A 25,211-nucleotide genomic window follows, 5' to 3' on the forward strand; every position below is an offset into this window, starting at 1 on the left:
TGGTTTTCCATAGGTGTACATGGTACTGTAAGCCTGATGGAAAACTGCTACGAATTCGCAGCGGCCAATCCGCTGCGGATCCGCGGCCGATCCGCTGCGGATCCGCGGCCGATCCGCTGCGGATCCGCGGCCGATCCGCTGCGGATCCGCGGCCGATCCGCGGCCGATCCGCTGCGGATCCGCGGCCGATCCGCGGCCGATCCGCTGCGGATCCGCGGCCGATCCGCTGCGGATCCGCGGCCGATCCGCTGCGGATCCGCAGCCAAATCCGCACTGTGTGCACATGCCCTAACCCTACCCCTAACCCTAACCCTACCCCTAATTCTAACCCTAATTCTAACCCTAGTTCTAACCCTAACCCTAGCAGAAAAAAAAAAAAAAAAATTTATTTATTTTTATTATTGTCCCTATGGGGGTTATAAAGGGGGGTCATTTACTTTTTTTTATTTTGATCACTGTGATAGGCTATATCGCAGTGATCAAAATACTTCTGAAATGAATCTGCCAGCCGGCAGACTCTGCGGGCGCAGTGCGCATGCGCCCGCCATATTGGAAGATGGCGGCGCCCATGGAGAAGCCGGACGGACATCGGGAGGCCCGGTAAGTATGAAGGGGGGGTGATCGGATCACGGGGGGGGGACCGGAGCACAGGGGGGGGGGGGACCGGAGCACAGGGAGGGGGCACCGAAGCACGGGGGGAGCGGCCAGGAGAACGGAGGAGCGGACAGAACGAATTAGGGGGGCGGACCGCGCACCGGAGCACTGGGGGGGCGATCGGTGGGGTGGGGGCAGATTAGGTTTTCCAGCCATGGCCGATGATATTGCAGCATCGGCCATGGCTGGATTGTAATATTTCACCGTTTTTTGGGGTGAAATATTACAAATCGCTCTGATTGGCTGTTGAAAGTGAAACTGCCAATCAGAGCGATCGTAGCCACGGGGGGGTGAAGCCACCCCCCCTGGGCTGAAGCACCACTCCCCCCTGTTCCTGGAGATCGGGTGAAATTGGAGTTAACCCTTTCACCCGATCTGCAGGAGCGCGATCCCTCCATGACGCATACGCTGCGTCACAGGTCGGGAAGGCACCGACTTTCATGACGCAGCGTATGCGTCAAAGGTCGGGAAGGGGTTAAATTTAAGTAATGAATCACTCATTACAACATCAGATGGCAGAGAATTCCATAGTCTCACTGCTCTTACAGTAAAGAACCCGCGTCTGTTATTATGCTTAAACCTTCTTTCCTCCAGACATAGAGGATGCCCCCTTGTCCCTGTCTCAGGTCTATGATTAAAAAGATCATCAGAAAGGTCTTTGTACTGTCCCCTCATATATTTATGCATTAACATAAGATCACCCCTTAGCCTTCGTTTTTCCAAACTAAATAGCCCCAAGTGTAATAACATATCTTGGTATTGCAGACCCCCCAGTCCTCGAATAACCTTGGTTGCTCTTCTCTGCACCCGCTCCAGTTCAGCTAAGTCTTTCTTATACACCGGAGACCAGAACTGTGCACAGTATTCTAAGTGTGGTCGAACTAGTGACTTGTATAGAGGTAAAATTATGTTCTCCTCATGAGCATCTATGCCTCTTTTAATGCATCCCATTATTTTATTTGCTTTGTAGCAGCTGCCTGACACTGGCCACTAAATATGAGTTTGTCATCCACCCATACACCCAGGTCTTTTTCATTGACGGTTTTACCCAGAGTTTTGGAATTAAGCACATAGTTATACATCTTATTACTTTTACCCAAGTGCATGACCTTACATTTATCCCCATTATAGCTCATTTGCCATTTGTCAGCCCAAGCTTCTAGTTTACATAAATCATCCTGTAATATAAAATTGTCCTCTGTATTGATTACCATGCAGAGTTTAGTGTCATCTGCAAGTATTGAAATTCTGCTCTGTATGCCCCCTACAAGGTCATTAATAAATGTTAAAAAGAAGAGGGCCCAATACTGACCCCTGTGGTACCCCACTGCTAACCACGACCCAGTCTGAGGGTGTGCTCCATTAATAACCACCCTTTGCTTCCTATCCCTGAGCCAGCTCTTAACCCACTTCCACATATTTTACCCTATCCCCATTATTCTCATTTTATGTAACAACCTTTTGTGTGGCACCGTATCAAAAGCTTTAGACAAGTCCATATACACTACATCCACTGGGTTCCCTTGGTCCAGTCCGGAACTTACCTCTTCATAGAAGCTGATCAAATTAGTCTGACATGAACGGTCCATAGTAAATCCGTGCTGATACTGGGTCATGAGGTTATTCCTCTTCAGATACTCCAGTATAGCATCTCTTAGAATGCCCTCCAGGATTTTACCCACAGTAGAGGTTAAGCTTACTCGCCTATAATTTCCGAGTTCAGTTTTTGTCCCCTTTTTGAATATTGGCACCACATTTGCTATACGCCAGTCCTGTGGTACAGACCCTGTTATTATGGAGTCTTTAAAGATTAAAAATAATGGTCTTTTACCCTTCGCCACGACAGCACCCCACATGAGAGAGAGGGATCCGCCCCATAGGAACAGGAAACCTACAGAATAAAAGGAGGCGGTCCCCTCTCCTCCTCAGTTTAGGTTTCCTGTTCCTACAGGGACCCGGCTTACCTACAGATGAAGAGGATCCCTGGGCCATGCACCCGCCTGCGTCGGTATCTGCGGGAACGGCAGGGGCTGCGGTTCCAGAAGCAGCGGCGGGGGAGCCCCTGCTTGCAGCCTCCCCCCTCGTCTGGCCAAGCATCCACGGTCCGGGTCCGGTCACCGTGGGTCCGCCCGGCACCGTGAGGACGCGCGCGCTGCTGCGGCCGGCTTAATATCCCTAGCCGCCGCATGGTGAGTGAGAGCGGCGCGTCTAACCCGGAAGTCGCTGGAGCACTTCCGGGTTGGTCCGGGGAGGCAGGAGAATGGGCGGCAGATTTAAAAATGCAGCGCTAGCGTCGGGCCGGTGTGTGTAAGATGGCTTCACCGGCCGACGATGCGCACTTGCCCGCAGTGCAACAGCGTTCTCCTAGCAAGGAGAGAAGCGCTAGGTGCAGCACAAAGAGTGGTGGTCGACCTCCAGAGAAGGGTTCTACCACCAAACGAAATCCGCCTCCAGAACCGGTACCTGTCAGCTTCACTGGGTGAGTTTTTGAAAGAGTCTCTTCCTATATGCTGATATATGTTCCTCCTGTATCTTTCCTAGACTAAGAAAAGGACACACAAATCCAAGCACAAGGAATGTGCTTTATGTACGCAGCCCCTCCCGGATGATTATGTTAACAAACTGTGTTCGGAGTGTATCATGCAAACCTTACGGCAGGAAAACATAATGACTCCATCAGATGTCAGAGCTATGATCCGGGAAGAAATGCAGGGGTTGGCGCAGACTAGTACCACCAGTACCCGTCAGCTTAGTAGGTCCAAATCTCCGGTCAGTTCACAGTCAGAGGACGTATGTATATCCTCAGGCGAAGCGGAATCCCAGCCGAGCTCATCCGAGACTGAAGGGGGACTTTGTCTTCCCAACAGCAGTGTGGACAATTTAATAAAATCTGTCAGAAGCACGATGGGGTGCTCAGATGAGAAAGAAAGTAAATCGGCTCAGGACATCATGTTCGCGGGGTTAGGACAGAGGAAACGTAGGTCCTTCCCCGTCATAAAAACTATTAAAGAAATAGTAAAAAAAGAGTGGGATAAGCAAAATAGAGGTTTTCTACCATCATCCTCTAAAAGACGCTATCCCTTCAGCGACGAGGAGCTAAATACCTGGTCGAAGGTGCCGAAGGTGGATGCCGCTGTAGCCTCCACAACCAAACAGTCGGTCTTACCGGTGGAGGATTCAGGAGTCCTGACAGACCCGCTGGACCGTAAAGCGGAAGCTTTACTAAAAAGGTCGTGGGAAGCCAACATGGGGGCGTTCAGGCCCGCCATATCTAGCACCTGCACTGCGAGGTCACTACTAGTGTGGATGGAGCAACTGGAGGAACAGATTAGAGGTAGAACTTCGAGAGAGTCAATCCTGCCGAAATTCCCTCTAATCAAAGAAGCAGTAGCATTCCTGGCTGATGCCTCTGTGGATTCGCTACGCCTAGCAGCCAGGTCAGCCGGCCTAGTGAACACAGCCCGGCGAGCACTCTGGCTAAAGAACTGGAAAGGGGACGCACAGGCCAAAGCAAAACTTTGTGCGATCCCCTGCCAGGGTGAGTTTCTTTTCGGAAAAGCGCTGGATGAGCTCCTGAGTAAAGCAGGAGAAAGGAAAAAAGGCTTCCCTAACTAGTATCTTCCATCCTACAGGAGAGCCTTCAAAAGACGTCCCTTTACCAGGAACAAGCCGTTCGAACAAAGGGAGCGATGGGAGTCGAAGGACCCGAAGCAAAAAGGTGCCTTTTTTAGCGGGTCCCATAACCCGAAACGCAAATACCGCTAACCAGGAGGTAGGCGGCAGATTAAAATTCTTCCTCCCCAGATGGGAACAAATAACATCCAGCCAGTGGATTCTGGACATTGTACAATACGGCCTAAAATTGGATTTTGACCGAATACCTTGGGATTCCTTTATAGTAACATCTCCAAAAGGTCAAGACCAACAAAGGGCTCTGGAATCAGAGATCCTATCTCTTCTGTCTAAAAAAGTCCTGATAGAAGTTCCCCAGGATCAAGAAGGGAAGGGGTTCTATTCCCCTTTATTCTTGATCAATAAGCCTGATAGTTCATTTAGAACCATCATAAACCTCAAGAGATTAAACGCCTTCCTGCGTAATCATACCTTCAAAATGGAATCCATTAGTTCAACCATAAAACTCTTGTTTCCTAGGTGTGTCATGGCCGGAATAGACTTAAAGGATGCCTATTATCATCTTCCCATACATGCCGAACATCAAAAGTATCTAAGGGTAGCAGTCATCCTGGAAGGACAGGTTCGTCACTTTCAGTATGTTGCAATGCCATTTGGGCTTTCTATGGCTCCCCGCATCTTCACTAAGGTGATATTAGAAGTGATGGCTCATCTACGTCAACGAGATACCTTGATAATACCCTAGCTAGATGACTTTCTAGTGGTGGGAAACTCTATGCTCCAGTGTAAAACCCGTCTATCTAATACGATCTCGTCCCTACAGGAGTTAGGTTGGATCGTCAACTTCGAAAAATCCCGGCTGAATCCAGAAACCGTCCAGACATTTCTAGGAATCCAGCTAGACTCCGTAAGTCAGAGATGCTTCCTCCCCCAGGCAAAGAAACTGACTATACAATCAAGGGTATCAGACGCAATACGCAACCCCTACATGACACTAAGGAAGGGCATGTCTTTGCTGGGGTCATTATCATCATGTATCCCTGCTGTACCATGGGCACAATTTCATACTCGTCAATTACAGTATGAGGTATTGTCGGCTCAGAGAAAAGACGGACATCTAGAAAGCAGAATAACTCTTTCCAAAGATGTCTTAGAATCACTATCCTGGTGGCTAGACATGGACCACCTCTCAGAGGGTGTGCCATGGATAATAGACCCGTCTAAAATAATTACCACCGACGCCAGCCCTATTGGGTGGGGAGCACATATGAAAGACAGTCTGGCCCAAGATACTTGGGACCAGGCAGAATTGTCATGTTCCTCCAATTGGAAGGAGTTAAAAGCGGTAGAATATGCCTTAAATCACTTTCTTCCGCAGATTCAAGGGGCAAATGTAAGAATTTACTCGGACAATTCCACCACAGTGGCATATGTGAACCGTCAGGGTGGTACAAGGTCAGGAAGTCTAATGACCATAGCTGCAGACATCTTCCAGCTGGCAGAGACTCATCTAACATCCCTAACAGCCCTGCACATCAGAGGTGTAGAAAACATCAGGGCAGACTACCTCAGCCGAAACGAGTTACGTCAAGGGGAATGGACCTTAAACAGATCCATATTCAGTATGATAACAGAATCATGGGGGATACCACAAATCGACCTATTTGCCACAAGAGACAACCGGCAAGTAAGAAGGTTCGCTTCCCTGAACGCCATGGATCACCCAGATATGTTGGACTCTCTCCACCATCCTTGGAGGTTCCAGCTGGCATACGCCTTTCCTCCGATGTCTCTGATTCCACTAGTGATCAGAAAAATCAGGAGGGAACAAGCAAGAGTGATCCTCATTGCACCATTCTGGCCGAAAAGACCATGGTTCTCTTGTCTCCAGACCATGTGCCTATGCGATCCATGGATTCTCCCATCAGACAAGAAACTGCTGTCCCAAGGCCCCTTTTTCCACCCGCAAGTGAAAGGTCTTCACTTGACGGCGTGGAATTTGAGAGGCAACTACTAAGATCAAGAGGGTTCTCAGCAGAACTAGTAAGCACCCTCTTATTGAGCAGGAAAAGATCTACCACCCTGATATATAGTAGGGTATGGAATAAATTCTTAGACTTTTACACAGTACCGTTCACTAAGCAAGTTCCAGTCACACCTATTCTAGAGTTCTTGCAAAAAGGCCGACAGTTGGGGTTATCTGTAAATACCTTAAGAGTTCAGGTCTCGGCATTAGGAGCCCTATATGGATGCAATATAGCAGCTAATAGGTGGATCTCCAGATTCATAAAATCTTGTGAACGTAGTAAACCGGTCCATATTCCCCGTCTACCTCCGTGGGATTTAAATCTAGTGCTAGAGGCCTTAACCAGCTCCCCATTTGAGCCACTAGATTCAATACCTTTAAAAGTCCTGACATATAAAGTAGCCCTCTTGGTAGCCCTAACCTCAGCTAGACGGGTTAGCGACATCCAGGCCCTATCAGTAGACCTACCCTTCTTACTGATATTCCATGATCGGATAGTCCTAAAACCAGACCCCTCATACCTCCCTAAGGTAGCGTCCACCTACCACAGGTCCCAAGAGATATTTCTCCCTTCCTTTTTTGATTCACCTGTAACTCCAGAACAGCATAAATTCCACACCTTAGATGTCCGAAGAGCCATCCTGACCTATATAGAAAGGTGTCAAACAGAGCCCTACTCTCCCTCCATGTCTATCTCCTTTCAGGGCCACAAGAAAGGACATGGGGTCACGAGAGCTACCATAGCATCTCTGATCCATCGAGATATCTGCTTGGCCTATACGTCAAAAGGCGAGATTCCTCCAGCGGGTATTAAAGCGCACTCAACACGAGCCATGGCTTCCTCCTGGGCGGAACAAGCGGATGTACCGATCCATTTAATATGTAAGGCCGCAATTTGGTCTACACCTTCTACCTTTTACAACCATTATAGACTTGATCTATCTACATCTTCTGATCTGACATTTGGTAGAGCTGTTCTTAATACAGTAATCCCACCCAAATAATGAATCTCTGAAAATCTCTCATGTGGGGTGCTGTCGTGGCGAAGGGTAAAAAGCCGGATTACTCACCGGTAATGCTCTTTTAATGAGTCCACGACAGCACCCATTTACTACCCTCCCTAAATTATGCACAGCTCTTCCTTTTAAATTCACAAATAATGGTTGTATAGAGTTTAAGATATTTTGCTGAATAAGAATTAATACTAAAGCTTTTGCGGTTCCCTTTTTGTACTCTGTAAACTAAACTGAGGAGGAGAGGGGACCGCCTCCTTTTATTCTGTAGGTTTCCTGTTCCTATGGGGCGGATCCCTCTCTCTCATGTGGGGTGCTGTCGTGGACTCATTAAAAGAGCATTACCGGTGAGTAATCCGGCTTATCAATGACTGTACTTAATTCCTGCAGTACTCAAGGGTGTATCCCATCAGGGCCCGAAGATTTGTCAATTTTGGTTATTTTTATACGCCGCCGTACTTCCTGCTGGGTTAAGCAGGTGACATTTAATTGGGAATTTTTATCACTAGTCATTTTGTCTGCCATGGGATTTTCTTTTGTAAATACTGATGAAAAAGTCATTTAGCATATTGGCTTTTTCCTCATCCTCATCCACCGTTTCACCCAGACTATTTTTAAGGGGCCCAACACTATCATTTTTTAGTTTCTTACTATTTACGTAGTTAAAGAATATTTTGGAATTATTTTTACTTTCTCTGGCAATGAGTCTCTCTGTCTCAATCTTTGCTGCCTTGATTTGCTTTTTACATTATTTAATTTTTTGTATTTATTTAATGCCTCCTCACTACCTACTTCCTTTAATTCTCTAAATGCTTTCTTTTTGTCACTTATTGCGCCCCTTACAGCTCTATTTAGCCGTATTGGTTTCCTCCTATTTCTATTATGTTTATTCCCATACGGTATATACTGTGCACAGGTCCTATCCAGGATGCTAATAAATGTCTCCCATTTTCTTTTGTAGTTTTATGTCTCAGGATATCGTCCCAGTTAATTGAACCAAGATCCTCTCTCATCCGTTGTAATTTTGTCCTCCTGAAGTTTATTGTCCTTGTAACCCCTCTATTACACATCTTAATTAAAGGATACATGAAAACTTATTATTTTGTGATCACTATTCCCCAAGTGACCCCCAACCCTTATATTTGATATGCGGTCTGGCCTGTTGGTTAATATTAGGTCTAGCAGTGCAGGTAGCTGCTGCATTTTCCACCGTAGGCTTATACTCGAGTCAATAAGTTTTCCACGTTTTTTGTTGCAAAATTAGGGGGGTCAGCTTTTACTTGGGTCGGCTTATACTCGAGTATATACGGTAATTTTTTTATTTTTTATTTTTTTTTTACATTTTTGACAGCTTTCTGATATTTTCTATAAATAAACACAACATGTCAAGCTAAATTTATCATAATTATAATGTGCCATGAAAAAAATCTCAATCACTGGGATTTGTTGAAGAATACCACTTCCCCTGACGAAGCTACCTGGAGTAGCGACACGCATTGGGAGCAAGCAGGCTCTCTTCAGTGAGTATGATTATCTGCATTTATATGTATTGTATGTGATTCCCAATGTGCTCAATATGATGTGCTACTATTTGCATTATGGACCGTAATTTTATTATCATTCATTTATATATTTATATATTTTTTGGATTGGTCTATCATGTTGGCGTTCTAAATAGAATATTTGCTTCCTATGGATCTTCATGGTTTTTCATGGCCACTGTGTGGCGATATTGTCCACCTAATAAATGATTTTCTACTTCTAGATCCATAGCGGCTCTTTCATTTGAGCATATTGGTGATTGTATACTTATTTATTTGTGTATTTATGTTTGTACTTGCGGATCTTCATTTCACATTTGATATAATATCTGGGTTTATTTATTTCCTTGAGTCTGCTTGAGCTTCATCCCCATATATAGGGGATGTTCTTGTTGTTTGGGTATGTCTTTTTATAGGTGTCTTAAATTTTTTTATGTCTTGCTAGCACTTTTTTGGTCTCAATAAAAGCCGTGTTTCACTTTACATTGGTTGTGTGTGTACTTTATTTGCGCTACTTTTCTTTTTCCTTTGCATGGTCTCTTGGTGCATTAGTTGCACCCCCTTCTCCTAATTTGTTTAATACTTGTAGTGGTGCCCGCTCAAACTTCTTTTCTTTTTACTGAAGAATACAAGTGTTATTACCACATTGGTCAGATTTTTAAATAATTTGGTCCGATTAATAAGGGGTTAAGGAGGGCCACTGTATCTGAGATTGCTGATCAGTGTAATAGAACCGTAGCTGTGTTCCAAGCTTCTGGACATGACACGGTTAGGCTTCTCATTCAACTTTGTTAGGTTAGAGGGAGCAGGTACCTAGCGTTCCACGATAATGGAAGTGATTCCGGTTTGGGTTCCAACGGCCGGACATGCAGGGAAACTGAAATCTGGAGTCACATTCTGGTTACACAAGAGGTATGGGAGATGGTTCTTGGAGCGCAGCCTCTCGGAATGGGCTGGACAATTGGAGTTAAGTTCCTGAAAATGTTATTCAATCATTATATTTTCCGTATATACGCGAGGATAAGCCGATCCGAGTATAAGCCGACCCTCTTAATTTTGCCACAAAAAACTGGGAAAACTTAATGACTTGAGTATAAGCCTAGGGTGGGAAATGCAGCAGCTACCGGTAAATGTCAAAAGTAAAAATAGATACCAATAGAAGTAAAACTAATTGAGACATCAGTAGGTTAAGTGTTTTTGAATATTGATATTGAATCAGGAGCCCCATATAATGGTCCATAAAGGTTAATAATGGCCCCATAAGATGCTCCATAAAGATATTTGCCCCATATAGTGCTACACAAACGTTGCTTATGGCCCCATAAGATGCTCCATACAGCCACTTGCCCCATTTGCTGTTGCTGCGATATAAAAAACTAACACATACTCACCTCTCGTCACTCAGGCCCCCGGCACTTTCAATATTCACCTGCTCCTCGTTCCGGCACCGCTCTGTCTTCAGCGTCTTCTGCACTGACCTGAGCATCACTGCAGAAGATGCTGAAGACGTAGTGGCGCCCGGAACGGGGAGCAGGTGAATATCGCGCAGCGCTCCCCTCCCTGTTATACTCCCATGCTTCTGGCGCTGTGCAGTCCCTGGTTCCCAGGCGCTGCCACTTCTTCCTGTACGGAGCGGTCACAGTTACCATTCATTACAGTAATGAATATGCGGCTCCACCCCTATGGGAGGTGGAGCAGCATATTCATTACTGTAATGAATGGTACAGTGACTGCTCACTACAGGAAGAAGCTGCCGGCGCCGGGAAAAGATGTTCAGGTACTGCGCCAGGAGCAGGTGAGTATAATTAGACAGTCCCCGCTCCCCCTCCCCTGCTGACCCCTGGGTGTGTGGGTGTGTGGGTGTGTGGGTGTGTGTGTAGATAGATAGATAGATAGATAGATAGATAGATTGATTTTTATTCTGACTTTTTGAGATTTGAAGCTACCTTTTTAATACCAGTAACTTCATGTCCATAATGTTATGGACCGGGAGACAGAACTGTATTGCCACAGGTAGATCCATTCTTTTTTTTTTCTTATTGTAAGGCGATGAGAGTTCATTCTTGTTCTCAGTTTCTGCCCTGTCTCCCCTACATACAGACCCCCAGTTGGACATCTCAAAGAGACAGAATCTGGGAATATAAACTGATTATGACCTTTGACAGTCTTTGTGCAGGAATGAATGTGTCACATGTATTTGTCTTTTTACGTCAACTAAGGAATTTGCCCCTCAGACCATGTGGGGTCATCACAACAGAATCAGACCCCAATCAGAGGACAATAAAAAAAACAATCCTTATCTAAGAACTGGTCCAATATTTATGGACATAACTTTATCACTCAAGGTAAATCTGCTTCATGTCACCTGTCTTATCCATGATTTCTCTAGTCACCTTCCACGACAGCATAGGAGGATGTCTCCATTCCCTAATGGGGACAGGAAGCAAGAGGTTAAAAGGCCCCTCCTGCCTCATATTCGCCAGTGTCTTTCCTGTCCCCCATGGGACATGGAGAGGTTTTTCGTATGCTGTGTGGCCGGCGACTGCAGTGTACCTGGTTTTTCCTGCTGGGCAGTGGTGTTAGTGGGCTCTGCCTTCCTCCACGTCATGCTGCTCCTGTCTCCCCATGATTCGGGACCTTTCCTGGCCCACCTGTGCCTCCATGGGAGGTAAAGTGGGCCAGTGATCCCCAGTGGTGGCCTCCTTAAGCACACCGGCTTTCCTTCTCCCTCCGCAGCGATGTTCGGCGTCCCGGAAGTGACGTCATCACTGCGCGTCACTTCCGGTCCTGCATTCCACTACATGGAACGCATCCACTTCCGGATTTTCGGCCTCCTGCGGCCCCCGGACCTTCGGACATTGCGGAGAGCACGCCATTCCAAGTGGTGGCCTGCTCTCGGACCCGGAAACCTGCCTGAAGACACCTCCAGGTAAGACTGATCCCTGTCAGTATGGATGGTGCTTCCTGCCCTGCATCTGCAGAGCCCAGCGCTGCCCCAGCTCCAGTAAGTTTGTCACGGGGTGGGTCCAAGGCTAGAGGTAATAAGGGGCCCCCTTTTTACACCGCTCTCCCTCTTATTGCAGGGAGAAAAGTCTGCCCAGAAAATCCCGGCCAAAAAGTCTTCAAAATGCGCATTCTGAAGCTTCCCTCTCTATGTGAGAAAAAAACTCTGTCAGGGAGGCACGAATAAAGGTCAGAGCAGAACAGCCCTCCCTCCTTGACGAAATCCGTACCCTGGTTAAGCACGAAGTGCAATCCTCTCTAGCTGCCTAAAATCCTCCTCCACTTCCAGGTCCAGCTTCTAAAAAAAAAAAAAAAAAAAAAAAAAGGAAGATACAAATTGAAGATTCTTGCTCTGAGTCTGATCACTCATGTTCCTCTTCTTCGGAGAAATGGGGTGAATCTTCCGCGTCTAAATTTTCGGAGGCAAGAAAGTATCTTTTCTCCTCTAATTACATTGAGGAGTTAGTTATGGCTGTATGTAACACAATGGGGTTACAGGAGGAATCTGTCCCTTAATCCATACATGATGAAATGTTTGGAGGATTGAAATCGGAGAGACATTTGGGGTTCCCAGTGCATAGGAACATTCTAGATTTAATATCTCAGGAGTGGGAGCTCCCAGAGAGACCTAAACACTCCCTCTGAAATGAAGCACTGTTTTCCCTTAGAATCGGGTTCTCCTTCATGGGATATACCTAAAGTAGACATACAGGTGGCAAGAGTAGCGAAAAAAACTTCGCTCCCATTTTGAGGACTCCTCTCAGCTGAGAGATCAATTGGATAGAAAAATGGAGAGCCAATTGAAAAAGTCATGGGAAACATCCACCTCGGGATTAAAATCTAATATTGCTGCCACCTGTGTCGCCAGAGCTCTCTCCCGTTGGATGGATGAGCTGGAAAAGCATATCTCCCAGGGTACGTCAAGAGGGGAACTTCTACACTCTATTCCCATGCTCCAAAAGGCTTCTGCTTATCTGGCTGACTCTTCCATGGAGTCGATTAGAATAGCGGCCAGAGCCTTAGTCCAGTCTAATAATGCCCGTATAGTTTTATGTATTTGCACTATATCCTGCACAATAGCCTTATCGGTATGGTCTATGCAAATATGAGGTTCATGTAGTTACACATTTGTGTTCTACGGATAATAACTTAGTGGGTAGGCACTCTAGTCTCTGGCTCTGTTCTGACTTCGTACTTGTAACTGTATCTCACCATGTTATTGTGTGTTTAATGTTGGTTTTAAAATATTTTCTATAATAAACATATTGGTTTTAATGGAAATTTATTTGTGATCCAGTCTCCATGTTTCTCTGTTGGTGCCTAATAATGCCCATAGAGCCCACTGGCTCAAGATGTGGAGCTGTGACGTAACATCAAAAATTAAGTTATGCTCAATTCCCTTTTAAAGGCGATTATCTTTTTGGTCCTGCTTTAGACAAAATTCTGGAAAAGGCCACAGATAGGTTTCTGCTCTGGAAGGGCCTTTTTCCCCAATCCAATACCTCACAAACAAGAGGTAAGGGGAAAACCGGGAGATGCAGCTATGCCAAGGGCAAGGGGAAAAATATCCTTATTCCCCAGCAGCAGCAGCAACAGCCCCAGCAGGACAAACAATGACTCCATCCCGGTGGGGGGAGGCTCGCAAATTTTATTCATCAATAGCGGGCCATCACCAGTTGTCAGTTGGTCCTCAATGTCATTCAGGAGGGCCTCCTGATAGAATTCATATCTTCCCCCTCGGAGTCTGAAGATAACCTCCCCAACGTCACAGGGAACGCATACATTGATGATGAGAGGCCTTGGAGATCTCTTAAAATCAAATGCAATCTCCCCGGTACCCCCCGAAGAATGTGATTTGGGTCATTACGCTCGTCTCTTCCTGGTAAAAAAAAAAAAAAAAAAAAAAGCCATCGAGGCATGCACGAGTTATAATAAATCTGAAAGACCTCAATTTTCATATTCAATATCGAAGAATCAAAATGAAGTCAGTGAAATCTGCTATTCCCCTGATAGGTCCGCATTATTTTATGGCAACCATCGACCTAAAATATGCGTATTTTCACGTGCTTATTCACCCCCGGCACAGGAAGTATCTCAGATGCGCAATACAGTACACGTACACACAGTGAGACACTTCCAATTCAATTTACTTCCTTTCGGGATTTCTTCAGCACCGAGAGTATTCTCCAGGATAGTGGCAGAGGCGGTATCATATATTCGGAGACAGAGAGTCTGCATTGTTCCTTACCTGGACGATCTGCTTATCATAGCTCCCTCGGCCCAGACTCTCAGCGATCGTGTCTCAAAGACTCTCGACATTCTCAGAACCCTTGGGTGGCTCCCAAATGTAAAAAAAATCCCAGCTTCAACCTTCCAAATCAAGGAAGTTTCTGGGAGTTCTGTTAGAAAAATTGCAGACTTCAGAGAAGAGAGGTCCCAGACTCATCGAACGGGCATGTCGGTCCTAGGCTCCATGACGGCGTGTATTCAGTCAGTGTCCTGGGCACAGGCACATTCCAGAATCCTTCAAGCCCACATCCTCACAAACTGGGACGGGCATCCGGGCTCTTTGAACAAAAGAGTGCACACACCGGGGCGTGTGAAAGCATCCCTAGCGTGGTGGTTAAACCCCAAAAATTTACGCAAGGGTGTGAGCTGGTCACAATCTCCCCTGGTGACGATTACTACCAATGCCAGCAAACGAGGCTGGGGGACTGTGATATCCCATACTCCTTTTCAGGGGCACTGGAATCAGGCAACAAGCGCCAAGTCATCCAACTTAAAGGGAACCTGTCACCTCGTTTTTTCGGTATGAGATAAAAATACTGTTAAATAGGGCCTGAGCTGTGCATTACAATAGTGTAGTTTGTGGACCCCGATTCCCCACCTATGCTGCCGAAATACGTTACCAAAGTAGTCGTTTTCGCCTGTCAATCAGGCTGGTCAGGTCGGATGGGCGTGGTGTCTTCCCCCAGATCTTGCGTAGTTTTCCGTTGGTGGCGTAGTGGTGTGCGCATGTCCAAGGTCCCGAATCCTGCACAGGGGTGTGAAAATAGCAGCGATGTCCATTATTCCATTGGTGGTCGGTGGGCGCGGCCATCTTGCTTTGGCCGCGCGTGCGCAGAAGCGGCGCTCTGCTGGCCGCGGCTTCAGGAAAATGGCCGCGGGCATCCGCGCGTGCGCAGATGGCTAGCGCGGCGGCCATTTTCGTGAAGCCGAGATGCAAACTCGGCTATCGCGGCGGCCATTTTCGTGAAGCAATCTGTGCACGCGCATTTTCCTGAAGGCCCTATTTAACAGTATTTTTATCTCATACCGAAAAAACGGGGTGACAGGTTCCCTTTAAGGGAGTTAAAGGCAGTGGAAGAAGCCCTTCTGGCCGCAAGCAGCCTAGTTTCAGGGAGTCACGTCAAAGTTTATTCGGAAAACATGACTGCGGTTGCTCACCTCAGACATCAGGGGAGCTCAAAATTCAACAGCATAAGAAGCATTTCCAACCTTTCTATCGGGCCGAAAAACACCTTCTCTCTCTGTCAGCCATCCATTTAAAGGGGTCTTTCAACCTACAGGTGGATTTTCTGAGTCGCCAGGACATTCAACCAGGAGAGTGGAGCTTGAACAGAAGAGTTTTCAACATGCTGGTAGACTGATGGGGTCTGCCAGAGATTGATTTGTTTGCCTCAAACTAAAATGCGCAGGTCCAAACCTTTTTTTTTTTTTTTTCCCTGAACCTCAGGGACAATTGCAGAGGAGTGGATGCCTTGGCCTAGCCAGGGAAACTCCAATTGGCCTACACCTTCCCACCAATTCCAATACTGGCGAAAACCCTTCGGAAAATGCGGGAGGATCAGGTTCCGACTATACTAGTGGCTCCAGTATGGCCAAAAAGAAGCTGGTTGAATCTCATTATCGAGCTACAGACAGATGGACCATTCCTCCTGCCGATAGAACCCGATCTTCTCCTTCAGGGGCCCCTTCAACATCAAAACCCCCCAAAATTGAACCTAGCAGCCTGGTTTCTGAGGCCCAGGTCCTGAGTGCTAGAGGGCTTTCAGATGCGGTAATCTCTACCTTGCAAAGATCCAGGAAGCCTGTTACTAACGCAATTTATAGCAAGGTGTGGAAAAAAAAATTCATCTTTCTGTCTTCCAAATAGCCCAGATCCTTTTCATCCAAATATCTCGCAAACATTAGATTTCCTTCAGCGCGGGCTGGAATTAGGCCTTAGACCCAGCACGCTGAAGGTTCAGGTCTCCGCCCTCAGTGCTGTTTTTGACCAGGATTTGGCGAATCACCGTTGGATCAGAAGATTCATGGTATGAGCTCTCAGATCACAACCCATAAAGCAACCCGTTGTACCTTCATGGGACTTAAATATAGTTCCCAGATGACTCACAAAAGCACCGTTCGAGCCCCTGTCATCATGTACTCCTCAATTCCTGTCATACAAACTTGTTTTTCTTGTAGCGATAACAGCAAGACGGGTGGGGGAGATGCAAGCTTTATCAGTAACAGAACCTTATTTATTGATTAGACGACTCTATAATTCTCCTTCTTGATCCATCCTTCCTCCCGAAGGTGGTATCTGAATTTCACCGATTTCAGAATATTATTCTTCCTTCCTTCTGCCAAAATCCGGCAAACCCAAAAGAGAAAGAGTTCCATACTCTTGATGTTAAACTATTCTACATTACCTTGAACAGACTAGCTCCTTCAGAGTGGATCAAAATTTATTCATCGATCTGTCAGGTCAGAATAAGGGGAGAAAGGTGGCAAAAAGTACCATCGCCAAATGGATCAAGAGGGCCATACACGAAACCCATCTAGCCCAGAAATTGACTCCCCCCAATAGGGGTCAAGGCCCACTCTACAAGATCTACCTCGGTTTCATGGGCAGGAAAAGTGGGCGCTTCCATCGAGCAGATTTGCAGGGCCGCAACATGGTCTTAATCTCATACCTTTACCAAACACTACAAATTGGACTCGTTGTCCAATAGGGATCTAGTCTTTGGCCGGAAAGTTCTCCAGGCTATTGTCCCTCCCTAGTGTAGAATTGGTTGGTACTCCTCCTATGCTGTCGTGGAAGGTGACTAGAGAAAATAGAATGAGACTTACCGGTAATTCAGTTTCTAGGAACCTTCCACGACAGCACTTATACCCTCCCTTGCCTTGGATAATATACTGGGTTCATTAAGGTAGCTAGTGCTATGGTATCCTTTATACGTCACTGGCGAATAGGAGGTGCCTTTTAACCTCTTGTGCTTCCTGTCCCCCATTAGGGAATGGAGACATCCTCCTATGCTGTCGTGGAAGGTTCCTAGAAACCGAATTACCAGTAAGTCTAATTCTATTTTTTTCTGTTACATTTTTTATTTTTTTCTGTAATGTGTTGTGCATAAATGTAATTCTCCAGAATTTCTTTTAGTCTATGCCTGATGAAGAGACCTGTGTAGTCTCGAAACCTTGCAATTTGTTACCATCTTTTCAGTTAGCCATTAGAAGGTATCAACCACTGAGGACTCTCAATTTTAAATATTTTTTGATCTACTGGCTAACACGGTACAAAGATATTTCTTTGCTATACCACATAAAGTGACACTGGTCAAAAAATTTGGCCCTGTCAAACGAGAAGTTTTAGCTGTATCTTGTATATCTTGTTGCCCAAGGTTAGAGAGGCATGAATGTGCATATGGGTTCCCTCAATGTAACTGTATATGCAACATATTTGGATGATTGTATTTTTGTGATGATCGATATTGTATGATATGCAAGTTAAATAAAAATTAACTTTTTTTTTTTTTTTATATATCTTAGAAAATACAGCTTCCAAAAAAGGTGTCCACATATTATCCAGCATATGAATTGCATCTGTATGGCGAGGGTATTTACACAGAGGAAAACAGAAATCTTTCCTTAAGTGGAGTTCCAATATTATTCCTTCCTGGAAATGCTGGCAGTTACAAGCAGGGTATGTGAAATTGTACATTAGAATATTGTGTTATTTGTAATTAAAGTTTTGGTTCTATGTATGTATAGATAGATAAAGATATATAATCTCTTTACACTATAACCACTTTTGTAATAAGATTTATTAGGGAAAAGTGTAGGGTATTTTCTATCTATGTAAAACCTAAATTTGGTGTGTGTTTTTTTTAATTTTTTTTTATTGCTCTTAGTGAATTGAGTGTAGTCTCCAACAGGACGTCACAGGATGCTGGAGCTGCACTCATTTCCTTTATTTTTCATTGCCTCTCCTGGAGTAGGATGTCATCCGGGGACAGTGCTGCAGTTAGTACAATTTACTGGTTTGCCACCATGTAACCCCTTCACAACATATCATGTACCGTTACATCATATATTGTGTCCCTGACTTTGCAAGCTGAGCCTGCACATTTCCTGGCTGCTGATGGCTGCTTTAATCAGTCATTATCTGCCTCTTAACCCCTTCATGACCTTGCCCTTTTCAGTTTTTGCATCCTCGTTTTTCGCTCCCCTCCTTCCCAGAGCCATAACTTTTTTATTTTTCCGTCAATATGGCCATGTGAGGGCTTGTTTTTTGCGGGACAAGTTGCACTTTTGAACAACATCATTGGTTTTAGCATGTCCTGTACTTGAAAACGGGAAAAAAATTCCAAGTGCGGTGAAATTGCGAAAAAAGTGCAATCTCACAATGTTTTTTTGTTTTTTTTGCTAGGTTCACTAAATGCTAAAACTGACCTGCCATTTTGATTCTCCGGGTCATTACGAGTTCATAGACGCCAAACATGTCTAGGTTACGTTTTATCTAAGTGGTAAAAAAAATTCAAAACTTTGCTAAAAAAATAAAAAAATAAAAAGCGCAATTTTCCAATACCCGTAGCGTCTCCATTTTTTGTGATCTGGGGGTCAGGTGAGGGCTTATTTTTTGCGTGCCGAGCTGACTTTTTTAATGATACCATTTTGATGCAGATACTTTCTTTTGATCGCCCGTTAATGCATTTTAATGCAATGTCGCAGCGACCAAAAAAAGGCAATTCTGGCGTTTGTAATCTTTTTTTTTTTTTTTCTCGCTACGCTGTTTAGCGATCAGGTTAATCCTTTTTTTATTGATAGATCGGGCGATTCTGAACTCGGCGATACCAAATGTGTAGTTTTGATTTTTTTTTTATTTTGAATGGGGCGAAAAAGGGGTGATTTAAAATTCATTATTTTTTTTATTTTTTCCATATTTTTTTATAATTTTTTTTTCTTTTTTTACTTTTGCCATGTTTCAATAGCCTTCAATGGGAGGCGGCTGGAAGCTGGCATAGCCTGATTGGCTCTGCTACATAGCAGCGATCATCAGATCGCTCCTATGTAGCTGATTTACAGACTTGCTATGAGCGCCGACCACAGGGTGGCGCTCGCAGCAAGCCGGCATCAGTAACCATAGAGGTCTCAAGGAGACCTCTGTTTACTATGCCGATGCATCGCTGACCCCCAATCATGTGACGGGGGTCGGCGATGCGCTCATTTCCGGCCCGATGGAGTTTATAATGTTAACCCGTGAAAATAAAAAAAAAACAAAACACAATTTTCCCACAAAAATCTTTTTTAGATCCAAATTTTTTCTTGGTATTATCACAATTGTAACAGGAGAAAATAAACCTTTAAAAATTGTTTTGCATTTTCTCTCTAATTCACTGATACCCGTTATGTGGTCGAAAACTACTTTTGAGGCACAGTGCAAATCTCAGAAGGGAATTAGCGCCCCGGAGCAGCACGTCCACTCTGAACTTTCCTCCCAACTCTAATCTAACTTGCTCTTTGACAATCTACAATCTGGTTTCTGTCACCATCATTGCTCTAAGGGTACCGTCACACATTGAAATTTCCATCGCTACGACGTTACGATTCGTGACGTTCTAGCGATATCGTTACGATATCGCAGTGTCTGACACGCAGCAGCGATCAGGGATCCTGCTGAGAATCGTACGTCGTAGCAGATCGTATGGAACTTTCTTTCGTCGCTTGATCACCCGCTGACATCGCTGGATCGTTGTGTGTGACAGCGATCCAGCGATGTCTTCGCTTGTAACCAGGGTAAACATCGGGTAACTAAGCGCAGGGCCGCGCTTAGTAACCCGATGTTTACCCTGGTTACAAGCGTAAACGTAAAAAAACAAACCGTACATGCTCACCCGTCGGTGTCCTTCAGGTCCCTTGCCGTCTGCTTCCTGCTCTGAGTGCCGGCCGGAAAGTGAGAGCAGAGCGCAGCGGTGCTGCGATGGCTGGCATCGTTGCTTTTGCAGTCAAACACGACAATACACGCCGATCTGACGACCAAATAAAGTTCTGGACTTTCAGCAACGACCAGCGATATCACAGCAGGATCCTGATCGCTGCTGCGTGTCAAACACAACGAGATCGCTATCCAGGACGCTGCAACGTCACGGATCGTTGTCGTTCTCGTTGCAAAGTCGTTTAGTGTGAAGGTACCTTAACCCTTGACTCTGCCCTGTCCACATCCAAGCTCTATCCGTCCTTTCCTCAACCCTCAATCTACTAAAATGCTTGTGCATGCTATCATCATCTCCCCCCCCCCCCCCCCCCTTGACTACTGCAACATCCTTTTCTGTGGCCTCCCCGCTAACACTCTCGTATCTCTCCAGTCCATCCTTAGCTCTGCTGCCCGACTAATTAATCTATCTCCTCTCTACTCCTCCCCTTCTCCCCTCTGCAAAGCTCTTCACTGGCTCCCATTACCTCAGCGTATCCAGTTTAAAATACTAGAAACAAAGAACTATAGAATAGAGTGGGCACCATCTCAGATAAACAAACGGGATCACCTAATGCATACTGAAATAGAATAAACCAACAAGAAAAAAGAGTATGCACACAAATGGGATCACCGAAACAAAGTACAAAAAATTTTTATTGAACACAACACACAAAATACATTAAAAACACTTAAAAAGTCTCCACCACATATGTGGAGGTAACGGGTCAGTAATAATTATTACACAATTAATAAATGGTACAAAAATATCCTGACCAGTCAACCAGTGTATTTGACAATACCCACAAAGAATTTAAAGCCATATAACAGACATGTACATAGCACAAAACTCAGACCATATCAATACCCCAAATGCAGTGCATATGTCAATGATACAATATAATAAAGGCTAAATGGGCTAACATGTCCTAAAGACCCCAGCACAACGGTAAAAGAATATATAGGGGGAGCTAGGTTTGGTGCTAGAGACTGCAATTGCAGATAAGCAGCCTGGACCCAGCAATCAGCCGGCTGAAATAACCCTTTTTGCACTTTAACCTACAATAGTGAGGAATATGCAGTGTGCACCAAAGACACAGTGGTCTATGCCCAGCCTAGAAGCGGTGAAAACTAGACCCCTAACTCACTCAATCTGTCCGTGTGCAGGACATGGAGGGTCCGGTTGATCAAGTCAGTGTGGATGACCCACGCGTATCGACGCACTAGGCGTCTTCCTCAAGGTCAGAAGATACTCATCTGGTGTGTGCCCAACATTTATATAGTTAGATACAATTAAGAAACCTACCAGGTGTATGCGATACGGCGGTAATTCAGTCATACAGCAGCGTGTATAGAGCCGTCAGATACAGGAAGTTGCTACCAAGCCGGAAGCAGGAACACCACACGTGATACTTGCTTAGTATGTCAGTTGTCATGACCACCGTCACAAACATACCTCACGCAAGCGCAGGGACGCCCCCTGAGGAAGCGACGAGACTTGCACGCGAAACGCGTGTTGGGGTTTGCGACCCAGGATCTACACAGGACGCCTGCACACAGTGGCGTAACTACAAAGTTATGGGCCCCGGTGCGAACTTCCAAATGGGGCCCCCCCCGCAGCCCTGCCATACAACTCAAGGTAACCCCCATAGAATACAACGCAGCCCCCCTCATAGTGCTCCATACCGTTGATTATAGCCCCATAGATGCTCCATATAAAGCTGCCCCATATATAATGCTCTGCACCGTTCATTATGGCCCCATAGATGCTCCATAGAAAGCTCTGCCATATATAATGCTCTGCACCGTTCATTATGGCCCCATAGATACTCCATAGAAAGCTGTGCCATATATAATGCTCTGCACCGTTCATTATGGCCCCATAGATACTCCATAGAAAGCTGTGCCATATATAATGCTCTGCACCGTTCATTATGGCCCCATAGATGCTCCATAGAAAGCTGTGCCATATATAATGCTCTGCACCGTTCATTATGGCCCCATAAGATGCTCCGCACAGCCACTTGCCCCTTATAGTGCTGCACAAGCGTTATGGCCCCATAAGAAGCTCCGCACAGCCACTGCCCCTTATAGTGCTGCACAAGTGTTATGGCCCCATAATATGCTCCGCACAGTCACTGCCCCTTATAGTGCTGCACAAGTGTTATGGCCCCATAAGATGCTCCGCACAGTCACTGCCCCTTATAGTGCTGCACAAGTGTTATGGCCCCATAAGATGCTCCGCACAGTCACTGCCCCTTATAGTGCTGCACAAGTGTTATGGCCCCATAAGATGCTCTGCACAGTCACTGCCCCTTATAGTGCTGCACAAGTGTTATGGCCCCATAAGATGCTCCGCACAGTCACTGCCCCTTATAGTGCTGCACAAGTGTTATGGCCCCATAAGATGCTCCGCACAGCCACTGCCCCTTATAGTGCTGCACAAGAGTTATGGCCCCATAAGATGCTCCGCACAGTCACTGCCCCTTATAGTGCTGCACAAGTGTTATGGCCCCATAAGATGCTCCGCACAGTCACTGCCCCTTATAGTGCTGCACAAGTGTTATGGCCCCATAAGATGCTCCGCACAGTCACTGCCCCTTATAGTGCTGCACAAGTGTTATGGCCCCATAAGATGCTCCGCACAGCCACTGCCCCTTATAGTGCTGCACAAGTGTTATGGCCCCAAAAGATGCTCCGCACAGCCACTGCCCCTTATAGTGCTGCACAAGTGTTATGGCCCCATAAGATGCTCCGCACAGTCACTGCCCCTTATAGTGCTGCACAAGTCTTATGGCCCCATAAGATGCTCCGCACAGCCACTGCCCCTTATAGTGCTGCACAAGAGTTATGGCCCCATAAGATGCTCTGCACAGCCACTGCCCCTTATAGTGCTGCACAAGTGTTATGGCCCCATAAGATGCTCCGCACAGCCACTGCCCCTTATAGTGCTGCACAAGTGTTATGGCCCCATAAGATGCTCCGTACAGTCACTTGCCCCTTATAGTGCTGCACAAGTGTTATGGCCCCATAAGATGCTCCATACACAGTCACTTGCCCCTTATAGTGCTGCACAAGTGTTATGGCCCCATAAGATGCTCCATACACAGTCACTGCCCCTTATAGTGCTGCACAAGTGTTATGGCCCCATAAGATGCTCCGCACAGTCACTGCCCCTTATAGTGCTGCACAAGTGTTATGGCCCCATAAGATGCTCCGTCCAGCCACTGCCCCTTATAGTGCTGCACAAGAGTTATGGCCCCATAAGATGCTCTGCACAGCCACTGCCCCTTATAGTGCTGCACAAGTGTTATGGCCCCATAAGATGCTCCGCACAGCCACTGCCCCTTATAGTGCTGCACAAGTGTTATGGCCCCATAAGATGCTCCGTCCAGCCCCTGCCCCTTATAGTGCTGCACAAGAGTTATGGCCCCATAAGATGCTCCGCACAGTCACTGCCCCTTATAGTGCTGCACAAGTGTTATGGCCCCATAAGATGCTCCGCACAGTCACTGCCCCTTATAGTGCTGCACAAGTGTTATGGCCCCATAAGATGCTCCGTCCAGCCACTGCCCCTTATAGTGCTGCACAAGTGTTATGGCCCCATAAGATGCTCCACACAGTCACTGCCCCTTATAGTGCTGCACAAGTGTTATGGCCCCATAAGATGCTCCACACAGCCACTGCCGACTGCCCCTTATAGTGCTGCACAAGAGTTATGGCCCCATAAGATGCTCCGTCCAGTCACTTCCCCTTATAGTGCTGCACAAGTGTTATGGCCCCATAAGATGCTCCGCACAGCCACTGCCCCTTATAGTGCTGCACAATTGTTATGCCCCATAAGATGCTCTGCACAGCCACTGCCCCTTATAGTGCTGCACAAGTGTTATGGCCCCATAAGATGCTCCGCACAGTCACTGCCCCTTATAGTGCTGCACAAGTGTTATGGCCCCATAAGATGCTCCGCACAGTCACTGCCCCTTATAGTGCTGCACAAGTGTTATGCCCCATAAGATGCTCTGCACAGCCACTGCCCCTTATAGTGCTGCACAAGAGTTATGGCCCCATAAGATGCTCCGCACAGCCACTGCCCCTTATAGTGCTGGCGCTGCACAAGTGTTATGGCCCCATTAAATGCTCCGTATAGCCACTTGCCCCTTATGCTTTTGCTGCCATAAAAAAAAAAAAAAATCACACTCACCTCACCTCTCTCTCTTCGCTCAGGACCCGGGCACTATCAATATTTACCTGGCTGCTCCTCGTGCGGCTCCGTCTTCGGCACTGACGTTCAGCAGAGGGCGCGCACTGACTACGTCACCGCGCCCTCTGACCTTGAACGTCACTGCCAGAGGACGCTGATGACAGAGCCGCACCGGAACGAGGAGAGGTAAATATCGCCCAGCGCTGCGCAGCGCTGTATACTCACCAGTCACCACCAGTCACCTGCAGGCTGCTCCTGGCGCTGCGTCCCTGCTTCTTCCACCGCTGCATCTTCTTCCTGTATTGAGCGGTCACATGACCCGTTCATTACAGAAAAGAATATGAGGCTCCGCCTCTATGGGAGGTGGAGCCGCCTATTCATTTCTGTAATGAGCGGGACCATGTGACCGCTCAGTGCAGGAAGAATCTGCAGCGCTGGAAGAATCAGGGACTTCCAGGGACCGCGCCGGGAGTAGGTAAGTATAATTAGAGAGCGGTGACGGCTCCCTGCTGCGGGTCACTCACAAATGGGTGCAATCATGGGTCATTTCATTCTCCGGCTTACTGTCCATGGGGCCCCCTAAGTAGTCTGGGCCCCGTCGCAACTGCGACCGCTGCGACCGCGGTAGTTACGCCCCTGCCTGCACACATATGGGTAAACCTATCTAACCATGTCTGTTTGTCACAGTATTCATGACTGGATTATGATGTGTGGGGAACCTGTTGGAAAACGCCCTTAGACGTACACTACTTGGTCTAATCACCGCCTGCCATTGATAGTAGGTCCCATGTATGTGATAGTATTTACTGACATGCACATGATTGGGAAGTAGCGCTTATTGGATGCACCAGTGTCCTGTTTTTTCCTGGATCGCTTTTCTGATGTACTCAGGATATAGTTGCTA

At 46.4% G+C, this 25,211-nt stretch overlaps 2 protein-coding genes across 2 annotated transcripts in view; both read left to right on the top strand.

Annotated features, from left to right (window-relative positions):
- PGAP1 (post-GPI attachment to proteins inositol deacylase 1) overlaps window positions 1-25,211 on the top strand; it is a 1,745,445-nt gene that overhangs the window by 17,523 nt on the left and 1,702,711 nt on the right. Inside the window, exon 2 of the mRNA XM_077275621.1 lies at window positions 17,685-17,838. Within this exon, the coding sequence (XP_077131736.1) occupies window positions 17,685-17,838 (154 nt within the window). The remainder of the gene's footprint in view (window positions 1-17,684; window positions 17,839-25,211) is intronic.
- Window positions 3,049-6,460, top strand: LOC143786330 (uncharacterized). Its single transcript, XM_077275620.1, has 2 exons — window positions 3,049-4,192; window positions 4,287-6,460. The coding sequence occupies exons 1-2, from the start codon at window positions 3,295-3,297 to the stop codon at window positions 5,030-5,032; spliced, it is 1,644 nt and encodes a 547-aa protein (XP_077131735.1). The 5' UTR covers window positions 3,049-3,294; the 3' UTR covers window positions 5,033-6,460.

This window comes from Ranitomeya variabilis, chromosome 7 (assembly GCF_051348905.1).
Source record: "Ranitomeya variabilis isolate aRanVar5 chromosome 7, aRanVar5.hap1, whole genome shotgun sequence".
NCBI lineage: Eukaryota > Metazoa > Chordata > Amphibia > Anura > Dendrobatidae > Ranitomeya > Ranitomeya variabilis.